At 36.4% G+C, this 24,087-nt stretch overlaps 1 protein-coding gene across 5 annotated transcripts; it reads left to right on the top strand.

The window, feature by feature from the left end:
• Positions 1 to 77: 77 nt before the first annotated feature.
• On the top strand, positions 78 to 20,811 carry TUBD1 (tubulin delta 1). Of its 5 annotated transcripts, none has more exons than XM_039885807.1 (9): positions 78 to 97; positions 1,113 to 1,328; positions 2,932 to 3,079; positions 3,864 to 4,080; positions 4,843 to 5,074; positions 8,220 to 8,384; positions 15,285 to 15,410; positions 16,720 to 16,903; positions 18,480 to 18,666. In XM_039885807.1, exons 2-9 carry the CDS (start codon positions 1,157 to 1,159, stop codon positions 18,586 to 18,588), a joined length of 1,353 nt encoding a protein of 450 aa, XP_039741741.1. In that variant the 5' UTR covers positions 78 to 97; positions 1,113 to 1,156; the 3' UTR covers positions 18,589 to 18,666. The 5 variants fall into 5 exon arrangements, with proteins under 5 accessions (XP_039741741.1, XP_039741740.1, XP_039741743.1 ...); XM_039885806.1 differs by lacking the exon at positions 78 to 97 and adding an exon at positions 104 to 217; XM_039885809.1 differs by lacking the exon at positions 78 to 97 and adding an exon at positions 132 to 284 and having other exon boundaries at positions 15,285 to 15,332; positions 18,480 to 20,811.
• Positions 20,812 to 24,087: the final 3,276 nt, after the last annotated feature.

Here is a 24,087-nt window from a genome sequence, read left to right as displayed (position 1 = left end):
GCGCAGAACCCCAGCCGAAGCCTCTCCTGGAAGCTAGACCATGCGCATTGTCAGCTAAAGCTTTTGATGGACAGTGAGCATGCGTACCGTATCTGAGGTTGATAAATTGAAATTGAACATGCGTAATTAACCTTTCTGAATAGGAAAAAAAACACAACATAACTCTTCATTTGTGGAACATGCGCATTCGTTCTCCCTAGCTTTTGGGGAGTTGAAAGTGAGCATGCGCATAATCGCTCTCTGACGTTTGAACGGGACAGAAACGGCTGGTCTTGGGGTTGTCAGTGAGTTAATGGGGAACTCCTAGGGTTGGTGGGGAAAGGGAGAGTCTTGGCTATGATAGTTACTAGTTCAGTGGCCTTGCGAAAGTCACATAGCCTTCAGAGCCTCAGTTTCCTTATCAATAAAATGAGAATAGTGATACCCAGTTTGTTGGGTTGACAATTTCAAGTACAGAGTATGGTTCACAAGCCACTGCTCTTTCCACTACTGCATAGACGTGGTGTGAGATATTTACCAAAAATTGTCTCTTTTCATTGTTAAAAAATAATGAAGACTTGCTCTAATATTTCATCTGGTCTAGTTTTTCCAGGCTTTTCCTTGCTGTCCTACCTAAACTAAATACATACAAAGTCTTTCTTAAAAGTGTTAACTGTAGTTACCAGGGCAGAAAGGTGATTTGGTGGAGAAAGCCATTATTTGGAAAATAGAAAATTAACATTAACTAAATGTACAATTGCTGAGCTAACTTCTGCATTCTATGTGTCCCTGTGGTGAGAAGTATATACTGTTAATTCCTTCATTCATTTTGCTTTATTTTGTTTTAAATGTGTATATAGGAAAATAGTGAATACAAATCAGATTCTGGAAACTATTGAGCTTTGTATAAGTGGATTTGGGTATATTAAATCCCAAATCCAAAAACCATATAGAGAAAGAGAACAACTTGCTTGAATGATTGGCTCCTTAGACAACATAACTATTTCATCTATAACACCATATACATATATGATATTTTAAAATTATGTATTTTTATTGATATAAACACATATTGCATTTTATTCTTTAGTAGTAATGTAGTGGTTCTCAAAGTCTATATTTTTTTATTACAGGTTGCTCAATTTTTTGAGGAAATAGGCCTAGAGTGTGTCTCAGCATGTCAATAGTAACACTGCAACTTGGTCAGTGTGGCAATCAGATTGGTTTTGAAGTGTTCGATGCTTTATTTAGTGATGCACACTATCACCAGGGACTCTGCTCTAAAAGAGAGAATGAGGCCTATCAGGCATCTTGCAAAGAAAGATTCTTCAGTGAGGAAGAAAATGGAGGTACGTGTGGTCCACGGCCCTCTCCTTCACTGTGATATAACCAACCACTTCAAGGCCAGGCCATCCACATGATGTCTGAACCCAGTCCCTTCTCATTTTAGTAAGGAATGACTTTTGTTCTTGACCCTTTGTTTCTATGTTAACAACCTTTGCCTCTATGGTGGCATCTTCCTCTCAGCACAAGAGCATGCTCAGATCTTGCCAATCTAACAACAAACAAAACTTATCTTTTGACTATAGCTTTTTCCTTCTTTCTTACCTCTTTGCCTTCTCATCTAAGGTTCCCAAAGGAGAACCCTCTTTAACCAACTGTAATCCTGCTTCTGCCCTAAACCACTAAAGCTGCTCTAGGAAACGTTCTCAATGATTTCCTAATTACCAGATCCAATGACTATTTTTCTTTTCTTAATTCACTTAACTTTTTTGTGGGGTTTGATAACATTAACTATAAAACGCCCTCCCTGAAACTCCTTTTCCTTAGTGTCTGAACTTTTCTTCTCCGGTGGTTGCATCTCAGGCTCTACTCTGTCCTCACTTGTATAGTTCTCTCTGGGCAATTTTAATTACTCTCATAATTTGCTACATCTTTTACACCATGACTTTCAAATCTCTAGCCTAGCCTCTCTTCCAAGCTGCAGACTGATTTAGTGGACATCTCCACCTGTATCTCCCATGTGTACCTCAAACTCAACATCTCCATACCCAAGAGCATTCATTATCTTTCCTTTAAAGAGCGTCTTGGGCTCTCACTGCCCACATACCATCAGACATTAAGATACGCTTAATTTATCAGCTACATATCTCTTGAAATTCTTCTCTCCATTCTATCTTCACTGTCATTGCCTTAGTTCTGGCTGTAGTCTTCTCTCACCTGGACTGTTTCAAAACACTCCTCCTGAGTTTCCCTGTCTAGACTCTTGTATCTGTCACATCTATCTTTCACACTGCTATATCAAAAAAGATGTCTGACTGTTCTTCCCCTGCTTGAACATTTTCAATGGTTTCACATTACCTAAAAGATAAATTTCAAGTTTTGATTGCATACAAGAACTTCCAAGATCTGAGCCCTGCCTGTTTTTCATTCCCATTCATCACTTTTTCTACCTCCTTGTTCTCCATCTTGTGCTTCAACAATCCTAAACTGCTTGTTCTGTCAGGGTATTTTGTACCTCTGAATATGCTACTCCGTTGGTGTGGATTAGTTATGGGTCATATCACATGATACAGTGACTAAGTGTTGATGTGTTTCATTTCTCCCACTATCCTTCTAGGGCTAGATTGATGTGGTCTTCATCTCTATGTTCCCAGCACAGTACATGGCACATTGTAAGCATTGAGCAGATGTTTGTAGACCTGACCCTGTGATCATTTTAGCCCACACTGATTCATCTTGTTTAGCAGAATGCTAGGCATTATGAAACATCTATATATACCTGCAGCTGCCCACCTCAGTTTCTAAGCAGTATGATGGACCTTTCTATCCTCAACCTTTGTTTTTTTTTTGTTTTGTTTTTTGTTTTGGACTTAGAAGTTTATGCTTTGTGTTAACCCAAATAAGAAATATGAAATATTTTTCTTTTGATTTTTTTTTCCCCCTCTCCAGTTCCAATTGCCCGAGCTGTACTTGTTGACATGGAACCTAAAGTTATCAATCAAACACTATCAAAGGCTGCCCAGTCTGGCCGATGGAAATATGGCCAACATTCATGCTTCTGTCAAAAAAAAGGTTCTGGAAATAACTGGGCATACGGGTAAGACTAATTCATCACGAGTTTCATAGTCATAGTCAATGTAGTTTCATACATAGTCAATTAATACAGTGTAGTTACAACTACACAGTTGGTATACTGAGCACATAGTCTTAAAATTGCTGTTTTAAAATTTAGGGTGTGACTTCACCCAAAAGAAACTCTCATTCCATCTCATGTATGTCTGTGCTTCAGGTACAGGTAATGAAACCAAAGATCTCTTGCAGCAGAATTTTTCACTTCTTCACTGTTGTTCTGCCAGCTAACTTATTATCAATATAATATCTTTATCTGGCAGATATTCCAGCTAATAAGGAATACAACAAGGCAGTAGTATTTCCTGGTGTTCTTTGGAAAATTTGAGTCCTTAGGGCTCAATTCAAGAAATTTTGAGTTAATTGGTTTGAGATGAGCCCAAATGTTGGGATTCTTCAGAGCTTCTCTAGGTGATTGTAATGTGCAGCAAAGTTCAAGAACCACTGCTTTAGGAGTATTGTTATGAGAATTGATTATGTTGTATCATAAACTAACAGGACTACCTGGTAATTGAAGTCTATAGCTAAATGAATGGCCTATAAAAAGGAATTTCTGTACCCAGTAAATTCACTCTCTTAGCAGTCCTATTTACCTGTTAGATATTTTTAACTTGTATATTTTAAATTATGTGCTTTTCATGAGAGTTCACTTTCATAGGTTTAAAAAGCCTTCTCTATCCTATATCTTTCTACTTTACATCTCTCTGGTTAAATTTAAAGGTGATTGTATCTGTTCTTTTTGCATTTCATAGTTACTCTGTTCATGGACCCAGGCATGAAGAATCTATAATGAACCTAATTCAGAAAGAAGTGGAAAAATGTGACTCATTAAGTGGTTTTTTCATCATAATGAGTATGGCTGGGGGCACAGGATCAGGGTTAGGAGCCTTCGTTACACAGAATTTACAAGATCAGTACTCCAACTCTTTGAAAATGAATCAGATTATATGGCCTTATGGAACTGGTGAGGTACGAACACATTAATTGAAATTTTTATATTTCGTATTCTTTGCAGTTAAAATCAATGTAGGTAAAAGATTGATCTGACCCTTTCTTTGGAAATGTTAAACTACTACGTCAGGAATGATTATACCGTCTGGTAATTGCATAAACAATTCATTTAACTTTGCTTAAACTTTTTCAAACAAATGAAATGTCCTTGTTTTTAAAAATTCCAAAGAAGGCAATTGTGCATTTCTTCTTAAGAACCCATTTTTGGATTAGTCTCTCTGGCTCTGGCGACAGTATGTGAAGCAGGGACTTTGACCTCATGTTGGGGTTCAGCATGCCATTGCCAACCTTCAAAGACTTTTCGTTTCTTTCTATTAAGAGGAAATTACTACCTAGGCCAACTTCCTGTTGACCAACCTAGTGGGAGAAATAAAAAAAAAAAAAGATGCGATAAGTCACTATAGGAAATAATTTAGGAATAAAGTATAATAGTAGTGGTTACCATTTATTGAAACCTTACTATATACAGGGCACTGTTCTAAGTTCTTTATTTGCATTCTATCATTAACTTTTACAACTCTAGGAGGCTGGTATAATTGTTATTCCCACTTTACAAATGAGGAAACTGAGACATAGAGAGATTAAATAACTTTTCCAAGATCATATAGCTAAAAGGTAACAGAGCAAGATTTGATCTCAGGCAGGATGCCCTTTAAAAAATCTACCCTGTTAACCGCTATTCTCTCCTGCCTTTCTTATTTCTGACCTTTTTCTCTCCAGGTTATTGTTCAGAACTACAACTCCATTTTGACTCTTTCTCACTTGTACCGATCTTCAGACGCCCTCCTTGTTCATGAGAATGATGCTGTTCATAAGATCTGTGCGAAACTGATGAATATCAAGCAGATCTCCTTTAGCGATATAAATCAAGTCCTCGCCCATCAGCTGGGAAGTGTGTTCCAGCCGACTTATAGTGTGGAAGGCTCATTTCACTACAGAAGAAATCCTTTAGGTATTTGTCCTCCTGTATGTTATTTGTAGTAAAGTCTTATGTTCTGAAAGCCTCAAAGTTATCTTTCATGGACTCCTCCCCTCTGCCTGAAGATACACTTGGGTCCCCCTCATCTCAGCAACCTTCCTAAAGAGCTGCTTAGCTCTCTGAACTGTCTTATTGAAAAGTTTTGAGAAGTTACTAAGTTTCTCAAAAGAGTGGTAGATACACATTGACTCCATTCTTCAAGATTCTTTCTTTTTTTTTTATAAAAACTTTGAGATATAATTCACATACCATACAATTCACCCATTTAAGGGTTTTCTTTTTCAGCATATTCACAAAGTTATTCAACTATCACTTTCATCACTCCATAAAGAAACCCACTATTCTTTTTTCAGCTTATTCAGCAAGTGGTGCCTTATCAATTCAAATCATCTAGATGTAAACAACTCCATAATTTATGCCCCCTAGTCCTAATCTCTTTTCCAAATAGTACCAGTCCCAGTTTCCTTAGTTGCCTTCTGCTTCTTCAAATTTAGCATGTTCTGAATGGATCTACCCTTTTTTTCCTGTCTTCTTCCCCCTACCCCGTCTTCCTCAATTCCTGTCACCTGATTTCTCCTACTGTCCTCATATCTCATCAGTAGGCTCAGACTTGTAGGCGCCATCTGTCAGTATTCTTCCCCTTCTTCCCTATCTCTCTGACATTGGTTCAGGGTAACAATATCTCTCAACTAATATTGTGTACAAATACGAGGCAAACCAGCCTTGTTCTAGTCTCTCTCCCACTCCTTCCCAGATAGTGCCACTGTAACTAGCACCATGTGTTTCTTTAGAGAGGGATTCTGTCCTGTGCATGTTTTGTACTCCCCACTAATTTGCAGATCTGCGTCTTGTTCATTTCTGTACATTTTACCATACTTACCGTATCATACATCTGTTCATTCAACTAATATTTATTGACTGCCTGCCAGGAGCCAGGCACTATGCTAAATGTTGGCATCCATTGGGAAGCCAATGCAGATGTCGTGTTTACTGTGAAGGAGAGACATTAAACAAATAATTACACTAAGAATATATAACTAAAAACTGAGTTAAATGCTCTGAGGGAAAAGAGAACAGTTCCAAGAGAATGTGTCTTGAAAGAACCAGACGTAGCAGGGGCAGGGAATAAGACTCAAGCCAGGAGTTGGATGAGGATTTGGAGTTGACTAAGCAAAGGGAAGGAGAAGGGAATAAGGTGTGCAGAGGGAATAGCATGTGCAAAGGCCATGTGGCTAAAGTAAGCGTACCATATCAAAACCAGAGAGCAATCCATTATCATTGGAGCACAGAGAGTGATGTAGGAGATGATTGGAATCTGAGGCTAGAGTGGTGAGCATGGGCAGAACTTGCAGATCCTTGTAAGCCATTTAAAGGCCTTCCTCATCAGCCTAAGCATAGGGGAAAGCCATTGAAAGATTTTAAGCAGGTTCGTGACATAATCACTCTTACTCTTGAAAAGGTCCACCGCACTGCCTGTGGAGAGCTGTTTGGAGGTTGCATCTGGAGACTGGTGCAGTCATTCCCTGGAGAGGTTGTGATGGCTTTATCTCACTGAACTGTACTAAGAAAATAGAGGTGGTTAATTAGATGGGAGCTCCCTTGACTCCTACCACCATCTCTAAAAATTTTACTGCACTAGGCCCACATTTGCATTTCACCTTGTTTCACAGTGGGAGAAGTCCTGCTCCTATTAAAAGCCAACTTCTCACGTGGGTTCTGGGACCCATAACTTATCCCTTCTCAGGGACTTAATTCCTCACTCATCTCTCATCCTCCCACATCATTAATTTATGCCTCTTTCATGGCTTACTCCCCTTACAACTAACTACTTTTTGGCATCTCTCACGCTGGAAAAATGCTGTCTTGACATCACCTCTATTGATTGTACTGTTTGTCTATTATTTAGAATAACCATCCTCAAAGGGCTGTCTATCCTAGCTGTCCTCATTTCCTCACCATCTATTTGCTCCTCAGCCCATACTGATCTAGTTTTTCCCCATCACGTTTCTGAAATTGCTTTTTAAAGTCACAGGCATGTCCACATTGCCAAATTCAGTGGATACTTTACTGCCCTCATTTCCATCAACCTCTCAGTAGAATGTGACATGGCTTACCTCTTGTCTTCCAAGTTTCCTCTTTGTCTTTGGTGACACCCCCTCTCCAGATTTTCCTCCTATCTCCAAGACTACTTTTTTTGTTCCCCTCTTTTCCTCCTTTTTCAGCTCCTCCTCCTTTTCCCAAACTCAAAATGTTAGTTTTGGGCCCTCTTCTCAGATGACTGACCTAGTTCCATGGCTTTAAACACCATTTGCTGACTTTTGTTTGTTTGTTAGTGTTATGCAATAAAATCAGCTCTAGGTATTTTACAGAAAAGGATTCTTATGCTTAGAGGAAACTCCACTAGCTGTAAGATCATTTGCACAGTAATTCATAGATGTTATATCAAAATTGGTTCTTTTCATTAGGTCATAGTATATGAGTTTGCACTCAATGTTATCGTTAAATTTATCTTTCGTGTTATGGTAATATGTTTTTTCCTCTCTATGTATTTTCTTTAAATATGTAAAACAGCTCTGAATGCAAAATAAATTAGCCTTTCTCCTTAATTTTGTTTCATTACAAATACAGATTTCTAAAGGCAGACATATTCCTGCCTTCAAGAATTACTAATCCTGTCTTCTTCTCTAGTACAGTTTGATGTAAATAGGTTCTGATTATCATTTAACTAGATAAAATAAATGTGAGATCTAGGAAATTTTCTAAAGGAATATTTAGTGAACACAGAATGACAACAAAAACATATTAACTCTCATGCTTACTTTGTTTTCCTGGGGTTTAGCTAAATATTCATAGTTCTGGTTACTTGGCTTGTAAATTCTTGTTTCCTTTTTGGCAAAGTGTGGATTCTCACTCATGCTAAAATAGGTGCCAAAAATTAAGCAAATACGTAGTCTGTAATAGACATTGTCTCTGAAATTTTATTTACATTTTAAAATTTAAGCAATTCTAGACTTAGAGGAGAAAACACCCAAAGACCATCATATCATGGTTGTGTACAGGCCAACAGAAACAGTGTGGAATTAAAATATTTAGTTCAGGTTTTTTTTTTTCTTTACAGGAGACTTAATGGAGAATTTAGTTCCCCATCCTGAATTCAAGATGCTGGGTGTTCGTAACATTCCTCAAATGTCTGAGAACTCACTGGCGTACAGCACATTTACTTGGGCTGGCCTCCTCAAGCATTTGAGACAGATGCTCATTTCAAATGCGAAAATGGAAGAAGGTAAAGGGTATTTTAAAAATACGTAGCCCACAAGCTGGGAAAAATGCCTTAACTAGAGTTCTCAGTATAAACTGGCTTGGGCCAGTTGAAATAATGGTCCCTTCTTCTGCCCAGGGAGGTTCGTGCAAAAACTAACCAGTATATCACAGGCCTTCTCAGTCACATTTTCACAATGTCATTTCCCAAAAAAATTTGATGAGTGTGACATTTGTTTTTATTTTATTTTTATCAAAGTAATAGATGAACATAGTTTTAAAAAATCAAGTCAGAATTCATCTAAGTACATGCTTAAATCTGTTTTAATTTTTACAGATTTGTATTTATTTATAAACATAAAATATTTATAGATTTTATGTTTACATACATTTCGTTGTATGTGTATTATATCTCTATTTTTTAGAAAAGTCCTGCATGAATTTGTAATGAGGAAAACAGCAGTCTGTCCTACACTTCTCCACTGCCCAACCGATGCCCCGCTTTCAACGTTTTTAGCTGTTTCTTCTGGTATTCGCCTCTATATTTCTAAATATCTTACTTATGCTATTATTTGTTTTATTTTCCAGGTTTAGAAATTATCGGTTGCCTTCTAAATGTGAAAACTGAGGGTTGAATCTTCTTATACCTCCTCTACACACACACACACACTTTGGGGTTAGATCGCTTTTCGGTGTTTGAATTACTTAAGATATATAAATATTATTCACAGTTGAGCCAGGTACTATATACACAGATTATATTTTATTTCAGGTACAGTTTATTTTTTCCTCCTAGAGTTAAATTATATTTATTTGGTCAATATTCTATGTACCTGTCAATAATCTATCCCTAAACTTTTCCATAAAAATGAATCCCTTAACATGTTCAAGCCCATCAAGTAATCTAATACTTTCATTATCTGCTTGGCGATGTCCCTTTAGGAGACCTTCATCCTCCTGTTCAGTCTGCACTGGTTGCTCTCCTGGCTTGATAAGCAACCAGCACTGGCATTTCTGCCTAATTCTGTATTCTATCTCGTTTCCTAGGTTTGATATCTTTCTCTCTCCTGGTTTATTCCCCGATATTTCTATACCATATCCTCCATGAGCTTCCTAAGAGTACAAGGAAGGTAAAAATTTTAAGGCTGCAAATGTAATTATTCTGCCCTTACAGCACATTGATAGTTTGGCCAGGTACAGAATTTGAAGTTGGGAATTATTTTTACTTAGCATTTTGAAAGCATTGCTCTATTATCTTCCAGCTTCCAGTGTTACTGTTGAGAAGTCCTGTGTCAGTCTGATTCCTAATCCTGTTTTGTTCTCTCGTGAATCTTTTAGGGTTTTTCTCTTTGTTTCTAGCATTCTGGGATTCCTTAGTGTGGAAGTTTTATCTCGGTAAAATGTAAGCTTTACAAAGACAGGGGTTTTTATCTATTTTGTTTAATGCTATCTCTTCAGAGCCTGGAACAGTGGCCCAGCACATAGTGTTGCCGAGTTTAGCCTTTCCTGAGCACAAACCTTTCAGAATGGAGGGGTGCGCTCCTCCTGCTGCAGGGAATGGGAAGGGTCTGTGGCTCTCACTGCTTCTCAGGTTTTTAGCTAATCCTCTTGTTTCTTCATTTTTTTAGAAGTGCCTGGCCTGCTTCCAGGTCCTCCACTGTGGACAGAAGTTTCAGCTTTCCCTGGTTGCTAAGTTGCTAACCACTGGTTCATTTGCTTTCCAGCTTCTAAAATTTTGTTGCCATTATCTCCTCTCCTCTCCCATTCCCTTTTTTCTTGCTTATGTCTTTTTTACAATCTCTGTATTATCTTGTTAGTGAGCTTTGAGGAGAGAGTGGCAGTAAACTGATATATTCAGTCTGTCATGTTTAACTGGAAATGACTACTTCATATTATTTTTGCAGCATGTATTTTACCACAAATTACACTAACTTAGGTTTCAATACTGTGGAAGTGGATTTCCTCTACATTTATTTGTAATATCTTATTTTTACAATTTTAGATTGTAGTGCCTGAGGTTTGGAGATAGTTCATATCTTAAATGCTTCCTGAAATTTTTGGTTACAGTATGTCTCTTTTTTCCTGGCAATACCTGTTAACATCTCAAGGATCACAGTATTCCTCAGGGTAGTGTGAGGCGTGCTGCCCTGGGCTCCCATGCAGAACTTTAAGATATTAATATTTTTTCACAGTTCTAAATGGAGCTTTGAACATATAAATGTTTGTATATATGCATGTGAATAAATATGAATGAATATACACACACACACACATCACTCATCAGGTTGAAGAATGTAGTTTTAAATCTCATCAGATGTTTTCAGACTCCTCTATATGAAGATTGACCGCATTCATATTGCCATCAGCGACTGACTTGTTTCCCTAGGTCCTAGCAACAGGAAGAATGAGTGATCTAAGAGAGAACCAGGCAGAAATTACATTGCCTTTGATGACCTAGCTATGGAGGTCACACACCATCATTTCTGCACCATCCTTTTTATTTTTAAGGTTAGCCCTATCCCATGTGGGAGGAGACCACACAAGGGCCTGAATACCAGGAGGCAAGGATCATTGAGGTTCATCTTGGAGGCCAGCTACCATTCTCTGTCCTCTGTTGCCTGATGAGTCATGTCCTCCCATATGCAGAATATATTTAACTCCTCCCAAGGACCCCAAAAGCTATGTCCCATTAGCACATTAGCCTAAAGTGCAGGATCCTGTCATCTAGAAGCAAGTCTGGGTGTGGATTTATACTTCTCAGGTGAGAGTTCTTGAGTACAGCTCTTTGAGTACAGTTCCTCCCAGCTGGCCCCAACAGATCCTGGTAGAACAGGCATAGGGTAACTGGTAGACACTCCTTTTAAAAAAATGGGTAAATGAAAAGCATGCAGGAGTCGTTGGTCCCTAACAATTCATCAGGGCATGTGCTGGCAGTTTCTTGATTAAAATGTAAGGCCTGGGAATAATTTTTCAGGGCTTTTCGCTTGCCCCTCTGAATCAAACAATTATAATATACTTGTTTATTTATTTTTATGTTTTATTTAAAATATTTTTTTAAATTTTATTAGTAGATTTGTTTTTCTAGTTTGGATTAATTCATGCATGTAAGAATAGAGTCAGTTCTAAAGCTCTCTATAAAAAGACATTTTAAAAATGAAACTGGCATCACATTGTATGTATTTTTTTTCATAACTTTTTTTCAACATAATATTTTGTGGCCTCCAATTCAGCACATTTAGACATGCCTTATTCACTTTAATAGCTACAGTTTTCTACTTACTATATATGTACTCTAATTTATTATATGCACATAGATTAAAAAGTCAGTTCTACAAAGCTGGTTGTTAAAACTATTAGTCCATAACCTTCCTCTATTTTCTCCTTTCCAGAGGCAACCATTTTTCAAAATTCTTTTGCTGGTTCTTTGACTGTTTTCAACTATTCGTTACTGTTCATTGCTTTTTCAGTTATTTAGGTATTACCTATTTACTTCCCACTGTAGAGTTAGGATTTAGATCTTTTTCCCCCAACACTGGCCCCTAAGGCCTACAGACAAGACACCCTTCTGTCTTGTCATCAGTCTAATATAGTAGTGTCATCACTGGGTTAAAGCAATATCCAGCTTTACACGATCAAGACCAAATAAATGCTAGTCACAGCTGAGCCCTGTAGTATCCTGTGATTACTTTTCTTTTCCGGTATAATTTTTTAAATTTTCTTCGGAGTTAATAGTTGCCTTGTTTTCTTGTTTGCTTAGTTTTTCTACGTACTGTCAATTATTCAACCCTAATTATTTTTCTACTTGTCTAAATTTTTTCTCGATATATTGAAGTATTCTATCAGTTTCATCTTCTTTAAGAAATCTCTCCTAGAGTCTTCTGACTTGCTTCAGTGTGGATTTCTCACTCTCTATAGCCAATGTACATTTGTCATCCTGGGTATTCTCTTTGCCTGTCTCCAATGTTGGATATTCTGCTTGGAGGGTTTAGACAAAGCCCCAGTGATCATGTTTTTCCTGGTTTTCACTCGATCTCTCTGGTTTCAGTGTGTACCCTACCCTTCCCTCTGCCTGGTGGATATTCTGCTCAGAGGGTTTAGACAAAGCCCCAGTGGTCATGTTTTTCCTGGTTTTCACTTGATCTCTCTGGTTTCAGTGTGTACCCTACCCTTACCTCTGCCTGGTGTTCTCCAGACCAGAGACCCTCAGTCATATCTTCTCAAGAAAATAAACCTTTCGTTTTCTGCTAGGGTAGAGATGAGGCAGTCATCATGATAAACAGACAAGTTTAGCAACATTTCTTAAGCAGGAGTCAAAGGTGAATGGGCTCTACATGATTGCAAAGCCAATTTAAGAGCTAATAACAGTGTTTTCATGGATTCCCTTGAAGAATGCTGAATTGCTGATGTTCTGGAGGCACAGAGGATAATGTGTGAGAATACAGGCATGATTAATGCTGTGTCAAAAAGTAATAGTCATTGAATGTGAAGGCATTTTAGGAAAACCTTAACTAATTGATTTAGTTATATATAGTTATATATAAGTATATATATTTAAAATCTAAATCTAATTTACTCTAAAAGAACTCTTTAAATAAGTATAAAATTTAATAATATAAGTGAATAATTTAATTGATAATATTTTTTCTTATAATCAATGGTATCTTGGAAGGAAATGTAATATTATGGATTTATACCCCATTTTTGTTACATGAATTACAAACATTTCTGTCCATCATTTTTGTCTTTTGTATGATGTTTTTCACCATATGGAAGTTTTACATTTTTATGCAAGCAAAGCTATAAATCTTCCTTTATAGATTCTGAGCCTTGCCTACTCCAAAGATATAAAAATATTCTCTATTGTTTCTCCGTATTTTTTATCGTTTTATATTTAATATTTAAATTTTTACCCATCTGGGATTTATTTTTAATTAATTTATTTTTAGTTCTTTAATGTTACCACATATTTGACCCCTTCTACCCCATCCACCTCACTCCTCCCCCCTCCCTCCTACTCTTTTTATTTTTGATAATGCCTTCTTTGTTATTTCCTCTCCCATTTTAAATTTTATTTACTTAATTTTTCTTTTTTATTTTTTGAACATCAGTTTTTCAAGGGCCCAACTTTGGATTGGCTTCTTTTTTTTTTCTTTTTGAAACTTTTAGAGTTGATTACCTTTATTTTTTAGTAATATAGAGTGAAGAATTATCTAACAAATAGAGCTTTGACAGCATGTGATATGTTTTTTTGCATGTCATTTTTAATGGTTTTATTGAAGTATAATTTATATATCATATACTTCACCTATTATGAGTACAGTTCAAGGATTTTTTTAGTAAATTTATAGTTGTGCAACTATTATCACAATCCAGTTTTAGAACATTTCTGCCACTCCAAAAAAGTTCCTATATCCATTTGCATTCAATTTCCTTTTTTATTCCTAGCCCCAACCAACCACTGATGTGCTTTTTGTCTCTTTAGATTTGCCTATTTTGGACATTTCATATAAGTGGAATTATATACTATATAGTCTTTTGTGTCTGACTTCTTTCATTTAGCATAGCATTTTTAAGGTTTATCCATGTTGTAGCATATGTCACTAGTTCAGTCCTTTGTACTGTTGAATAGTATTCCATCGAATGGATATGCCACACTTTGTTTATATGTCCAACAGTTGATGGACATTAAGATTGTTTTCACTTTGTGACTATTATGAATAATGCCATTAAGAACATTCACATATAAGTCTTTGTGTGGACATATGTTTTCCGTCTCTTGCATATATACCTAGGAGACTCATTGCTAGGTTGAAGGATAAGTCTATGTTTAACCTTTTAAATAACTGCTAAACTCTTTTCCATAGTGGCTGCACCATTTTACATTCCCACAAGCAGTTTAAGAGGGTTTCGGTTTTTCCACATCCTTGCCAGCATCTGATATTGTGAGTCTTTTTGAGTGTAGCCATTCTAATAGATGTACAGTAGTGTCTCCTTGTGGTTTCAATTTGTATTTTCCTAATGACAGTATTGTTGAGAATTTTTTCATGTGCTTATTAGTCATCTGTTAATCTTCATTGGTGAAATTTTTATTCAAATACCTCTCCAATTTTTAAATTAGCCTTGTCTTATTGAGTTCAGCATACCAAAATTTTTGATTTGTTGTATTTCCATTTTTGCTGAAAATCCATCTGTTACTGCACACTGAATTTTATCCCTATCCTATGTATAATTTAAGAATATTTTCTTGATATTTCTACATGACTAGTCAATTTGCAATCCTATTTTGGTTTTATGTTTCTACATTCCTTAACATTTTTGTATGTTTTTTGTTAGTTTGTTCATAATGGTATATAAAGTTCACCCATTTTAGGCGTATAGTCCTGTCAGTTCTGACAAACATACAGTGTGTAACCACTACCACAATTGAGATAGAGTATTTCCATCATCTCAGAAAGTTCCTTCATACCCTTAGTAGGCAGTCTCTTCCCTCTACCCCTAGTCCCTAGCAACTACTGATCTGAATTTTATTCCTATGGTTTTGCCTTTTCCAGTTCTATAAATGGAATCATACAATATGTAATCTTTTGAGTCAGGCTTGTTTCACTCAGCATAATGCTTTTGAGATTTATCCATGTTGTTATGTGTATCAGGAGTTACTTTCTTTTTATTGCTGAGTTGAATTCCATGCACCTACCCCTATCCTTTAATAGTCAATGAAGAATATTTCATGCCTTTCTCAGGACTGAGTAGTTTGGATCACTTTAGGTCTACCAGATAAGGATTTTTTTAAACTTTCATCGGACAAAAAAACAACAACAAACTTTTAGTTATCAAATAAAAATACATATAAAATGCACATACCATTATACACGTTTCTCTTGTTCAAAGCCATTGATAAAGTCTCTTGCTTTTTTTCTTTTGGTAGGTATCAATTGGCATGTACGGCCTCCTGTATCAGGACTTCCTACTCTCAGTAAGGAGCTCCATTTTAACACTTCCATTGCTAACTTAGTTATCCTTCGTGGGAAAAGTGTGCACACTGCGGATCTGGGTGAGCAGAAGTTAAGGTGAAAATTAAGATGTACATTTGGCACATATCCATGGTACACGTGATAAAAAAGGAGAAAAAAGTCCCCGAATTTATTTTTAGAGAAAGGGAAATAATAACTGTGTTTTAGTAGCAAAATGTAACCATTTTATCAGTTAGTATGTGACTGAACACCAAAATAGAAGTGGTTTAAACAAGACACAAGTTTAATTCTTTCTTCCTGAATATGGTTGCTCTGTTGTCCTTACCTTGTGGCTTCCTCCTTTTAGTCTAAGACATGTGTTTGAGTTTCAGCCATCAAATCACACAAGAATAAGCAAAGAAGGCATACCTCCTTCTCCTAGGGTCACACACCACACTTGTATTTATATCCCTTTGACTGGAACTGAATCATTATGTGCTACACTTAGCTGCAATGGTGACCATGAGCACAGTTAAAATTTTGGAATTTGTTTACTAGAGAACAGGTATTGTGAGACAACTAATGTTATCTTTGCCAAGTATTTTGTTACAACATTTTCACAAAGTTGAAAGAGCAATACTCTTGACAAGTCTCTAGGTTTTTATTATCCTTATTTGGTGATTTCAGCAGTATCAAATTGGCTATAAAGAAAACCAAACAATCTAGTTCTGGTAATACCCCTTAGATAAAAGAAAACTAGTAACAATTAAAAAGAGGTCACTTTAAGTCAATTAGATGGTGTACTTTCTTCATAGTCTTCATTGTAGATTTTAAAATAAGAGAATAAAAGGATATATAATCTAACTTCTAAAAACTTACCCACAGCAAACGACACAGGTGCATAGAAGTGTTCTTACACTGACAGTCATTGCAATATCTTTCACACTAACAAATATGTGGAAATAACCTAAATGTCCAAACAGTAGGAAATGTGTTAAATAAATTATGGCATATTCGTGTAAGGAGCCTTTAAATATGAGTGATATTATTATAATAGAAAAGTAGTTCACAACATACTGGTAAATGAAAAATGCAGACTACAGAAGAGCATGTATGTAAAATTACACAAGAGAGTCAGCAAACTTCATGGTCATTATTTCTGCACAGTGGCATTTCATCTGTTCAGCTGACTTAAATTTTCTTTGTAATAAAATTTTCTAAATGTGAATTATTCCTTCTATTTAATGATGAATATGAATCATTTATCCAAAAGCAATTTAAAGCTAGTTTTAAAAAAGCAAAATAAAAGGAGATTTTTGGTGAAATGGATAAGAAAATATTCCTTTCTTAATTTGTTTCCAAAATTAATGATTTATTCTGTAAACAATGGCTTATGTTATTTTACTCTAGGGGGATTTAAAGATCCAGCTCTCTATACTTCCTGGTTAGAGCCTGACAATGCTTTCAGTGTGTGGAAAACCCAGCGAGCCTTTAGCAAATATGAAAAGTCTGCAGCGTTGGTCAGCAATAGCCAGTTCTTAGTAAAACCACTTGATATGATTGTGGGCAAAGCATGGAATATGTTTGCTTCAAAGTAAGTAAAAGATAAATCTATAAATCTTTCTAACCTTAGATAATACAATGTTAAAACACGAAGCAGAATTTGGAGTGTCTTTGGTCTATTTGGGATGCTATAACAAAAATAGCAGAGACTGGGTAGGTAGCTTATAAAGAACAGAAATTTACTTCTCACATTTCTGGAGATTGGGAAGTCTAAGATTAAGGTGCTGAGCAAGTGTTTTTCAGACAACACTTAATTTGCCAGATGTTTTGATGTCTGGAGAAGACCCACTTACTGGTTCATGGGTGGTGTCTTTTCCCTGTGTCCTCAAATGGCAGAAAAGGCAAAAGAGCTTTCATGGTCCTCTTTTACATGGGCACGAATCCCATTCACAAGAGCTCCACCCTCATGACCTAATCACCGCCTAAAGGCCTCATCTATAATACCAGCACCTTGGGGGTTAGGATTCCAACATGTGAATTTGGGGGGAATATAGACATTCAGTCTATAGCATGGAATAAGCATGGCCCCCACTTTGTAGGTGTGAAACTGTAGTCGTGTTACTTCAGGCTTCATTTCCTGATTGGTACAATGCGTCCAAACTGAGAGGATCTGTAGTGAGGATTAAATGAGATAATCATGTAAAAATACCTAGTACGGTACCTGACTAGTTAATGGTTAATAATTTTTTGATATTATGATTGTTGACTAAATGAGTAATTTCTAAATGAAATGATATTATAGTAGAAATTTCATTACAAGGCAGGGACAATAAGATAGTTTTCCAAAACAAGATCCTTAGAAGAATGGAAGAGATCCTAATCTTGCTCAGTAAGAAATCCTACACGTTCAACTCCACTTGATACAAAGAAATGTATTATCAGGTTTCCTGACCTCTGCCACAATTAATTAATGTCGAAGCAAAATTCCTCAAATGATTGGACAATGCCTCTACTTGGATTAGGTAGGATTCCTAATGGCCCCCCATCCTGCACATGGCCAGTCTAAGACCCCTACTCCTCAGGACCGTGAACTCTGCCCTTTTCTGGTATACATTCTCTTTCCACTCATTAAATGATAGTAGCCATTATTACATCAACTTAATTCATGTCTGCCTTGCTATGCATTTTAACGCGAGTCTCCTGCCTCAGAACATTTTGCAGGGCTAGAGGTATCAAGAAAACCTGGCATAACTACAAATTAAGTGTTGTCTGAAAAACACTTGGAAGGCTTCACCTTATTCCTAGTACTGGATTAATGTGTTTCTACAGTTTCAAGCTTTACATAAAACTTCTCAGGCACTTTTCAGGGTTTATATTAAACCCCATCACCTCCTTTAGGGTGTTGATTATGTGCTAGGTGGACAACCAAATCTGAACCTGCTTCTTTTTCCTATGTGCTGCTTTTTGTCATTCTCTTGGGTGCTAAAAAGACAGGCAGCCTGCATAAACTTTGAAAGTTTGCTAATCTTTGAAGCAAGTATAAAACTTAAGAAATTCTCTCATCTTAAAATGTTCATGAGCTGGGGAAGGCATATTTATTGTATGATTTTTATGAATTATTCATTTGCCTGAGATTTTTTTATTTTACATTTTGTTTCTTTTACCAGAGCCTACATTCATCAGTACACAAAATTTGGAATTGAAGAAGAGGACTTTTTGGACAGTTTCACATTGTTAGAACAGGTTATTGCCAGTTACTGCAACCTCCGATTTTGAACAAAGGGGGAAAAGTACCTTACATCATTTTTGGACTAAAATATTTTCCATATTGCTTTCCCTATAAGGTTTCAAACGACAAAGTAACATGCCGATTCCTTCTGTATACTATGCCCACAGAACAGGAGGAAAACCTTTTAAATGGAGAAAATAGCATGTTTTCAATGAAAACATCTACTTGGTATTCTCATTTGTAAGAAAAAAATTGGTGCTTCTATAAGAACTTTGGAAATACTTTGCTGAGATGTTAGAACTCTGGAACTATCCCAAAAAGGGAATATTCTGTTTTGTCCCTAAATTCCTAACTCTTCCTTCTCTATTCCAAAAAGGATTCACTAAATATGAGCTAAACTTTCGCAGCACAATTTTAAGCTAAGAAATTGCAATTCTGTATATAAATGTATTCATCTCTGAAATGAATGCTTTGAACCACAAGAGGGAGCTGTTGTTAAACTCTATAGTGTGAACCTCTCTTGAATATTCTGTAACAGGTAAGATTTTCCACTTTAAGCAACTACTTAAATATAAATTTCAGGATTTTGTTAATAAATGTACATCATGTTTAAATACTAAAGAAAATAAGTAAATGTTACTTCGTTTGCTTTTCTTCAACTTTTTGGGCATAAGAAAATTGGGTCAGTTTTCTCTTAGACCTTAGAATGCGAAGGCAGAAACTGATTTTAGTGCTTTAAAATTACTTATAGGTATTTAGCTGATGTGAAAGAAGGTTATATGATTTTCAGTAAAAGGCGTTAAGAGCTTTCACCAATATTTCACTATGTTGAGAAAATTATCACGAAGGAAATACTGTGCTTGATGAAATTGGTACACTCAGGTTTCACTCAGAAGGACAAAACACACTTGGAAATTGGCAGCTGAATTTGAGGGGAGTGGTGTATTTCAGTTAAAGACATCACATGCAATGTATTAACAAACGTAAAATGGAAAACAAATAGGAACATTTGCTTGCCCTCTCTGCCAAATCTACCAGTGGTGACTTATTTTTATTTGGAACAAAGACAGTTCACAGCTTCACTGGTTCTTCCTTTTCTTTCCATATGGAAATGATTACCTTTTTTGCTGTTTTTCTTATCAACTGTTGCTATGATTTAAAATACTGAACCATATCTTATTTCTAAAGAATGTAAAAAGTGGTCTGTTCAGCTGCTAAAAGGCACACCCCACTGCTGCATTTTGTTAACCCAAGTCTACTTGAAAAATAATTAGATCATAATTTTTATAAAATAAAGTTAAAAGTAATTGTTTAGCATTGAAGAGATCCAAAGACTACAGCCACCAAACTAAACCAGCATTATTGAAGATCTGTAACTGAATGACCTCCCCAGGGGTTAAGCTGATTATGAAGAAACTTGCTGAAAAGTTAAGCTTCAACAAAGTCATAAGTTTGAAATCATTTTATATTTGAGCAAGGTACCATGAAGTACCTTAGGGACAAGTCTATTTCTAATTTGGCAACTCATGGAATCAAAGGCAGGTGAATATTGAAAGTAAACCCAATTAGACAGAGCTCTGGGTCCATTCACTGATGTGAGTTGACCCTTTTTATGATCCACAACTATATTATTTGAGTGCAATGGATAAGCCTCGCCCTGGGAAAACCACCTTCGTGATCATGGTATCTCCCATATTATTTGATATGTGTGAACACCTAAATATTTACAAAGTTGTTTTAAACGTTTACATGGAAAATCTGTTCTTGTCTATTTGGAATAATATAAAATTTTTGCTGTTAGAGTTGGAATTTTAACTTGAAAATTAACACAAAGAAGCTGATTCCAAACTTCAAGATAAAGGGTGGCATTAGAAATGTACTTTGATTTGTGTGCACAAAATGGCTAATCAGCCAGGACAACATTAGAATCGTAACTTCCTAGGCATACAGATCCGGAAACTTTGAACATGTCATTTCTTAGATTACTGGGTAACTGGAGTACTATTTTCACTCAGACATTATCCCACGGAGCCAGGATGCACTCCTATAGCTAGTGAGTACAGTGTAATTCAGACTTTTTATTTTCAATCCTTTTCACTCTCCCCGATTTGTGTTTTCCTCAAGAACTCTAAACTCTAAAACCTGTTTCTTCCCATCACTTCCTCTTGCTTCTAGCTTTGGGTTCTCCCCACCCGATACTGTCCAATCTGCAACATCTTTTTCCTTTACTTAACCTGTCACTTAGAACTCAGTAAGTGTGCCACAGTTCACTGTTCTCAGTCAATTCATTAATTCAACCAATATCTATCTATTCAGTGCCAGGCACTGAACAAAATATTAAAGATATAGAGATCAATACCATACAGTCTTAAATGAATACGCTTACGATGTCTGGTACTGCAATTCTAATTTCCTAATTATTGCTTATTATCTTGCCCATATCCACATTCAACTTTTTTACAAGAAAGATGTGGTGGTATATGGGAAAGAACAACAAACTGGGAGCTCTAATCTAGGCGTTAAATTTGTCTGAAATATCTCCTCACTGGCTCTGCAGAATCTACTCTGAAATGTACATACCACTGATTCTTCTGACCACCATGTTTATCACACTTGAATTCTTCTCTAGAATTTTTAAAAACGTGTTCCATATGTTCCTATTTCAGTATTCTCTCCCCCATGAGCCCAGGGTTTGGCAGTCAACTCTTTGTTGTTTACCTACCACCTAAATATGGCTTTGCCAACTAACTTGTCATTTTCGGCAACTAATCAGTTAATGTAAGAGATATTTGCTAATCTGTATCAATCACATTGTTTCCTCTGAATTTTAGGAATGTGAGCTAAAGAACTTGTCTTTACATTTTTAATTAAATAATTTACTACTCCTGTACCCTGAAATGTTTCAGATGATACAATATCAGCCTTATTAGTAAGTGGAATTCCATTTCCACTAGCAAGAATGCTTGCACAAGGATTTAAGATAAAACAATGTAAATATTTCAAGTTTCTGGGGAACACAGTGTGGGGTCAGTGTTAGACAAGATATGGCATTCAAAGGAGAGAGTAAAGATAGAAAATCCGAATCATTTAGATTCTAGGGAGCCAGTGAAGCAGAAAGAGATGAAAAGGAGAGTTGGGGAAACTAATGATGCCCCAAAAGAACTTCTAATAGCTTAGAAACATTTCTAAAAAAGACTTGCTGGTTTTCGAATTATGGACTTTACTGATGATGAAAAATCTGACAGCTTACAAGAATAGTTTAGAAAGAAACAGTAAGCTAAATTACATGTCACCTAGCAAATAATTCCATCTTACCTAAATTTCTCTCCTTTGCCAATGATGGAGCCAATAAGATGTTTACTTTTATGGCTCTCTTCTTCTATTTCAATTTAATTATTTACATGGTACGTACACAAAAGTTCAAAGATTTTATACCCATGCTGCCCACTAACGTAGCCATTAGCCTCATGCGGCTGGTGCTGTAAGTGTAAAATACACATTGGATTTCGAAGACAATATGAATAAAAGAATGTAAAATATTAATATTAATTGTTGAAATGACAGTTTGGACATATTAGGTTAAATAAATTATTTAAACTGGCATACCTGTTTCTTTTTAGATTTAAAAAATGTAGCTACTAAAATTTTAAAACTTAGATATGTGGTTTGCATTATGTTTCTATTGGAAAGGGCAATTCCAGACATTTCAGGAGCAAAGTCCTGGGAACTGGAGAAACGAGTTGAACAAAGCTTGTCCTTACTGGGTGAGAGAGGTCATAGGAACATGATAGTAAGAATCATGATATGAGGCAAAGGATACCTGTTTCCTTTTTGAAAAAAAAAAGAGGCCTTTGCTTAAGCTTGGCTCATGTGAACAGTATGAAAGAGACAGGATGTGAGCTTAATTCAGCAAACATCCATTGAACACCTGCAAGGAAAAACACCATTAGTAAAGGGAGATTTAAAAAATGAGTTAAACCTGGCCCCTGCCTTAAGGAGTTCACCATTTGGTTTATTCTTTGCTGCAAATCACATGCCTGGATCATGGCAGAAACTCCATGTTTACTGAACTGATTAATATTAATGTCTAAAATACTATGGAAAAGATGTAAAGCTGCAAAACTACAGGCACCCAGTGAAACCATTAAAGCTCCCATGTTAGCAAAAGATCTCACTATTAGATGAAACTAGGGAACCTGGAAATATAATTTAAAATATTTTGTTTCTGAGGCCATCTTTACATAATTAAAAGCCATTGAAGAAATATAAATTCAAACAATATATTAAGAGAATGGAGAATTGCCTTTGTTTTGAAATCCTTGCCTAAAATCCAAACTACTTGTTCTGGAATTCCAAGCCTGGAGTTTGGCCATTCCTTGTCTACCCTGTCCCCCCTGCCTCCCCCAACCTTGTTTTTATTATCAATTTTTAACTTTTTATTGTATAGCGTACACACAGAAAAGTACACATATGTGTATTGTGTACAGCTTGATGGGTTTTCATAAACAATGCACCAACATAACCAGTATACAGATAATAAAACAGAAGACTACCAGCACCCTACAGTCCCCTCTCGTAACCCTTTCCAGTTAATACTCTCTCCCCAACAAGGACATCCACTATGGTGATTTCCATCATAGTTTAGTTTGGCCTAGTTTTGTATTAAATGTTAATAATAAATGTACTCGTGTCTGGCTCCTTATGTGAGATTCATCAATATTTGTGCATGTAACTGTATACTACTGTTAGTTCTCCCTGCTATAAAGCACTTTGGTGAATGAATATACCTGATGGGCTTTTGGACAGTTTCCAGTTTGGGGCTATTATCGAGTGCTGCTATGAACATTGTAATTACATCTTCTGATGAACACATATGCACATCATAGTTGGATATATTCCTGGGAGTGGAATTGCTGGGTCTTCAGGTTCCAGGAAGTGGAATTGCTTTCTTTCCACCTCCGTGAAATGAGAGAGATGTCTCCTAAGGTAAAGGATAAGTTGCTGCATCTGGCCCCTCCTACAACCTTAAAAACAGGCACAATGCCTAGTGGCCAACTTAGATTTTGGAGTCAACATATTCCTTACTTGAGTATACTACTCCAGCCCATTTACCAAGTGACCTAAAAACTTCTGGTTTTGAAGTGGGTGGGGCGGGGGGTGGTGTCTCAGAACAAGAGAAGGCTCTGCAACGGGTTCACACTACTGTGCGAGATACTCTGCCACTTCTACATGATTCAGCAGATCCAATGGTGCTTGAAGTGTCAGTGGCAGATAGAGATACTGTTTGGTGCCTTGAGGAATATCTTTAGGAAGAGAATACTTCTTTATAATAACACTTTTACTTTTCACTTGTCTAGTTCCTGGTGATGCTCTAATAATATATTACTAATGTATTTGAAAGAACCTCATTTGAAGAATTTTCTTGCAGACTTGACACAGGAACAATTTAATCTGAATTAACATGGTTGCTGACATTTGGAAATGGTTCTTCAAAAGTTGCTTTTTGCACTGAGGACAGATCAATCTCTAAACCAGCTGTTTGCAAA

The sequence above is a fragment of the Pteropus medius genome, unplaced genomic scaffold (genome assembly GCF_902729225.1).
Source record: "Pteropus medius unplaced genomic scaffold, Ma_sr-lr_union100, whole genome shotgun sequence".
Classification (NCBI taxonomy): domain Eukaryota; kingdom Metazoa; phylum Chordata; class Mammalia; order Chiroptera; family Pteropodidae; genus Pteropus; species Pteropus medius.
The sequence above is the reverse complement of the archived record's forward strand: the minus strand, read 5'-3'. Positions and strand labels throughout refer to the sequence as shown.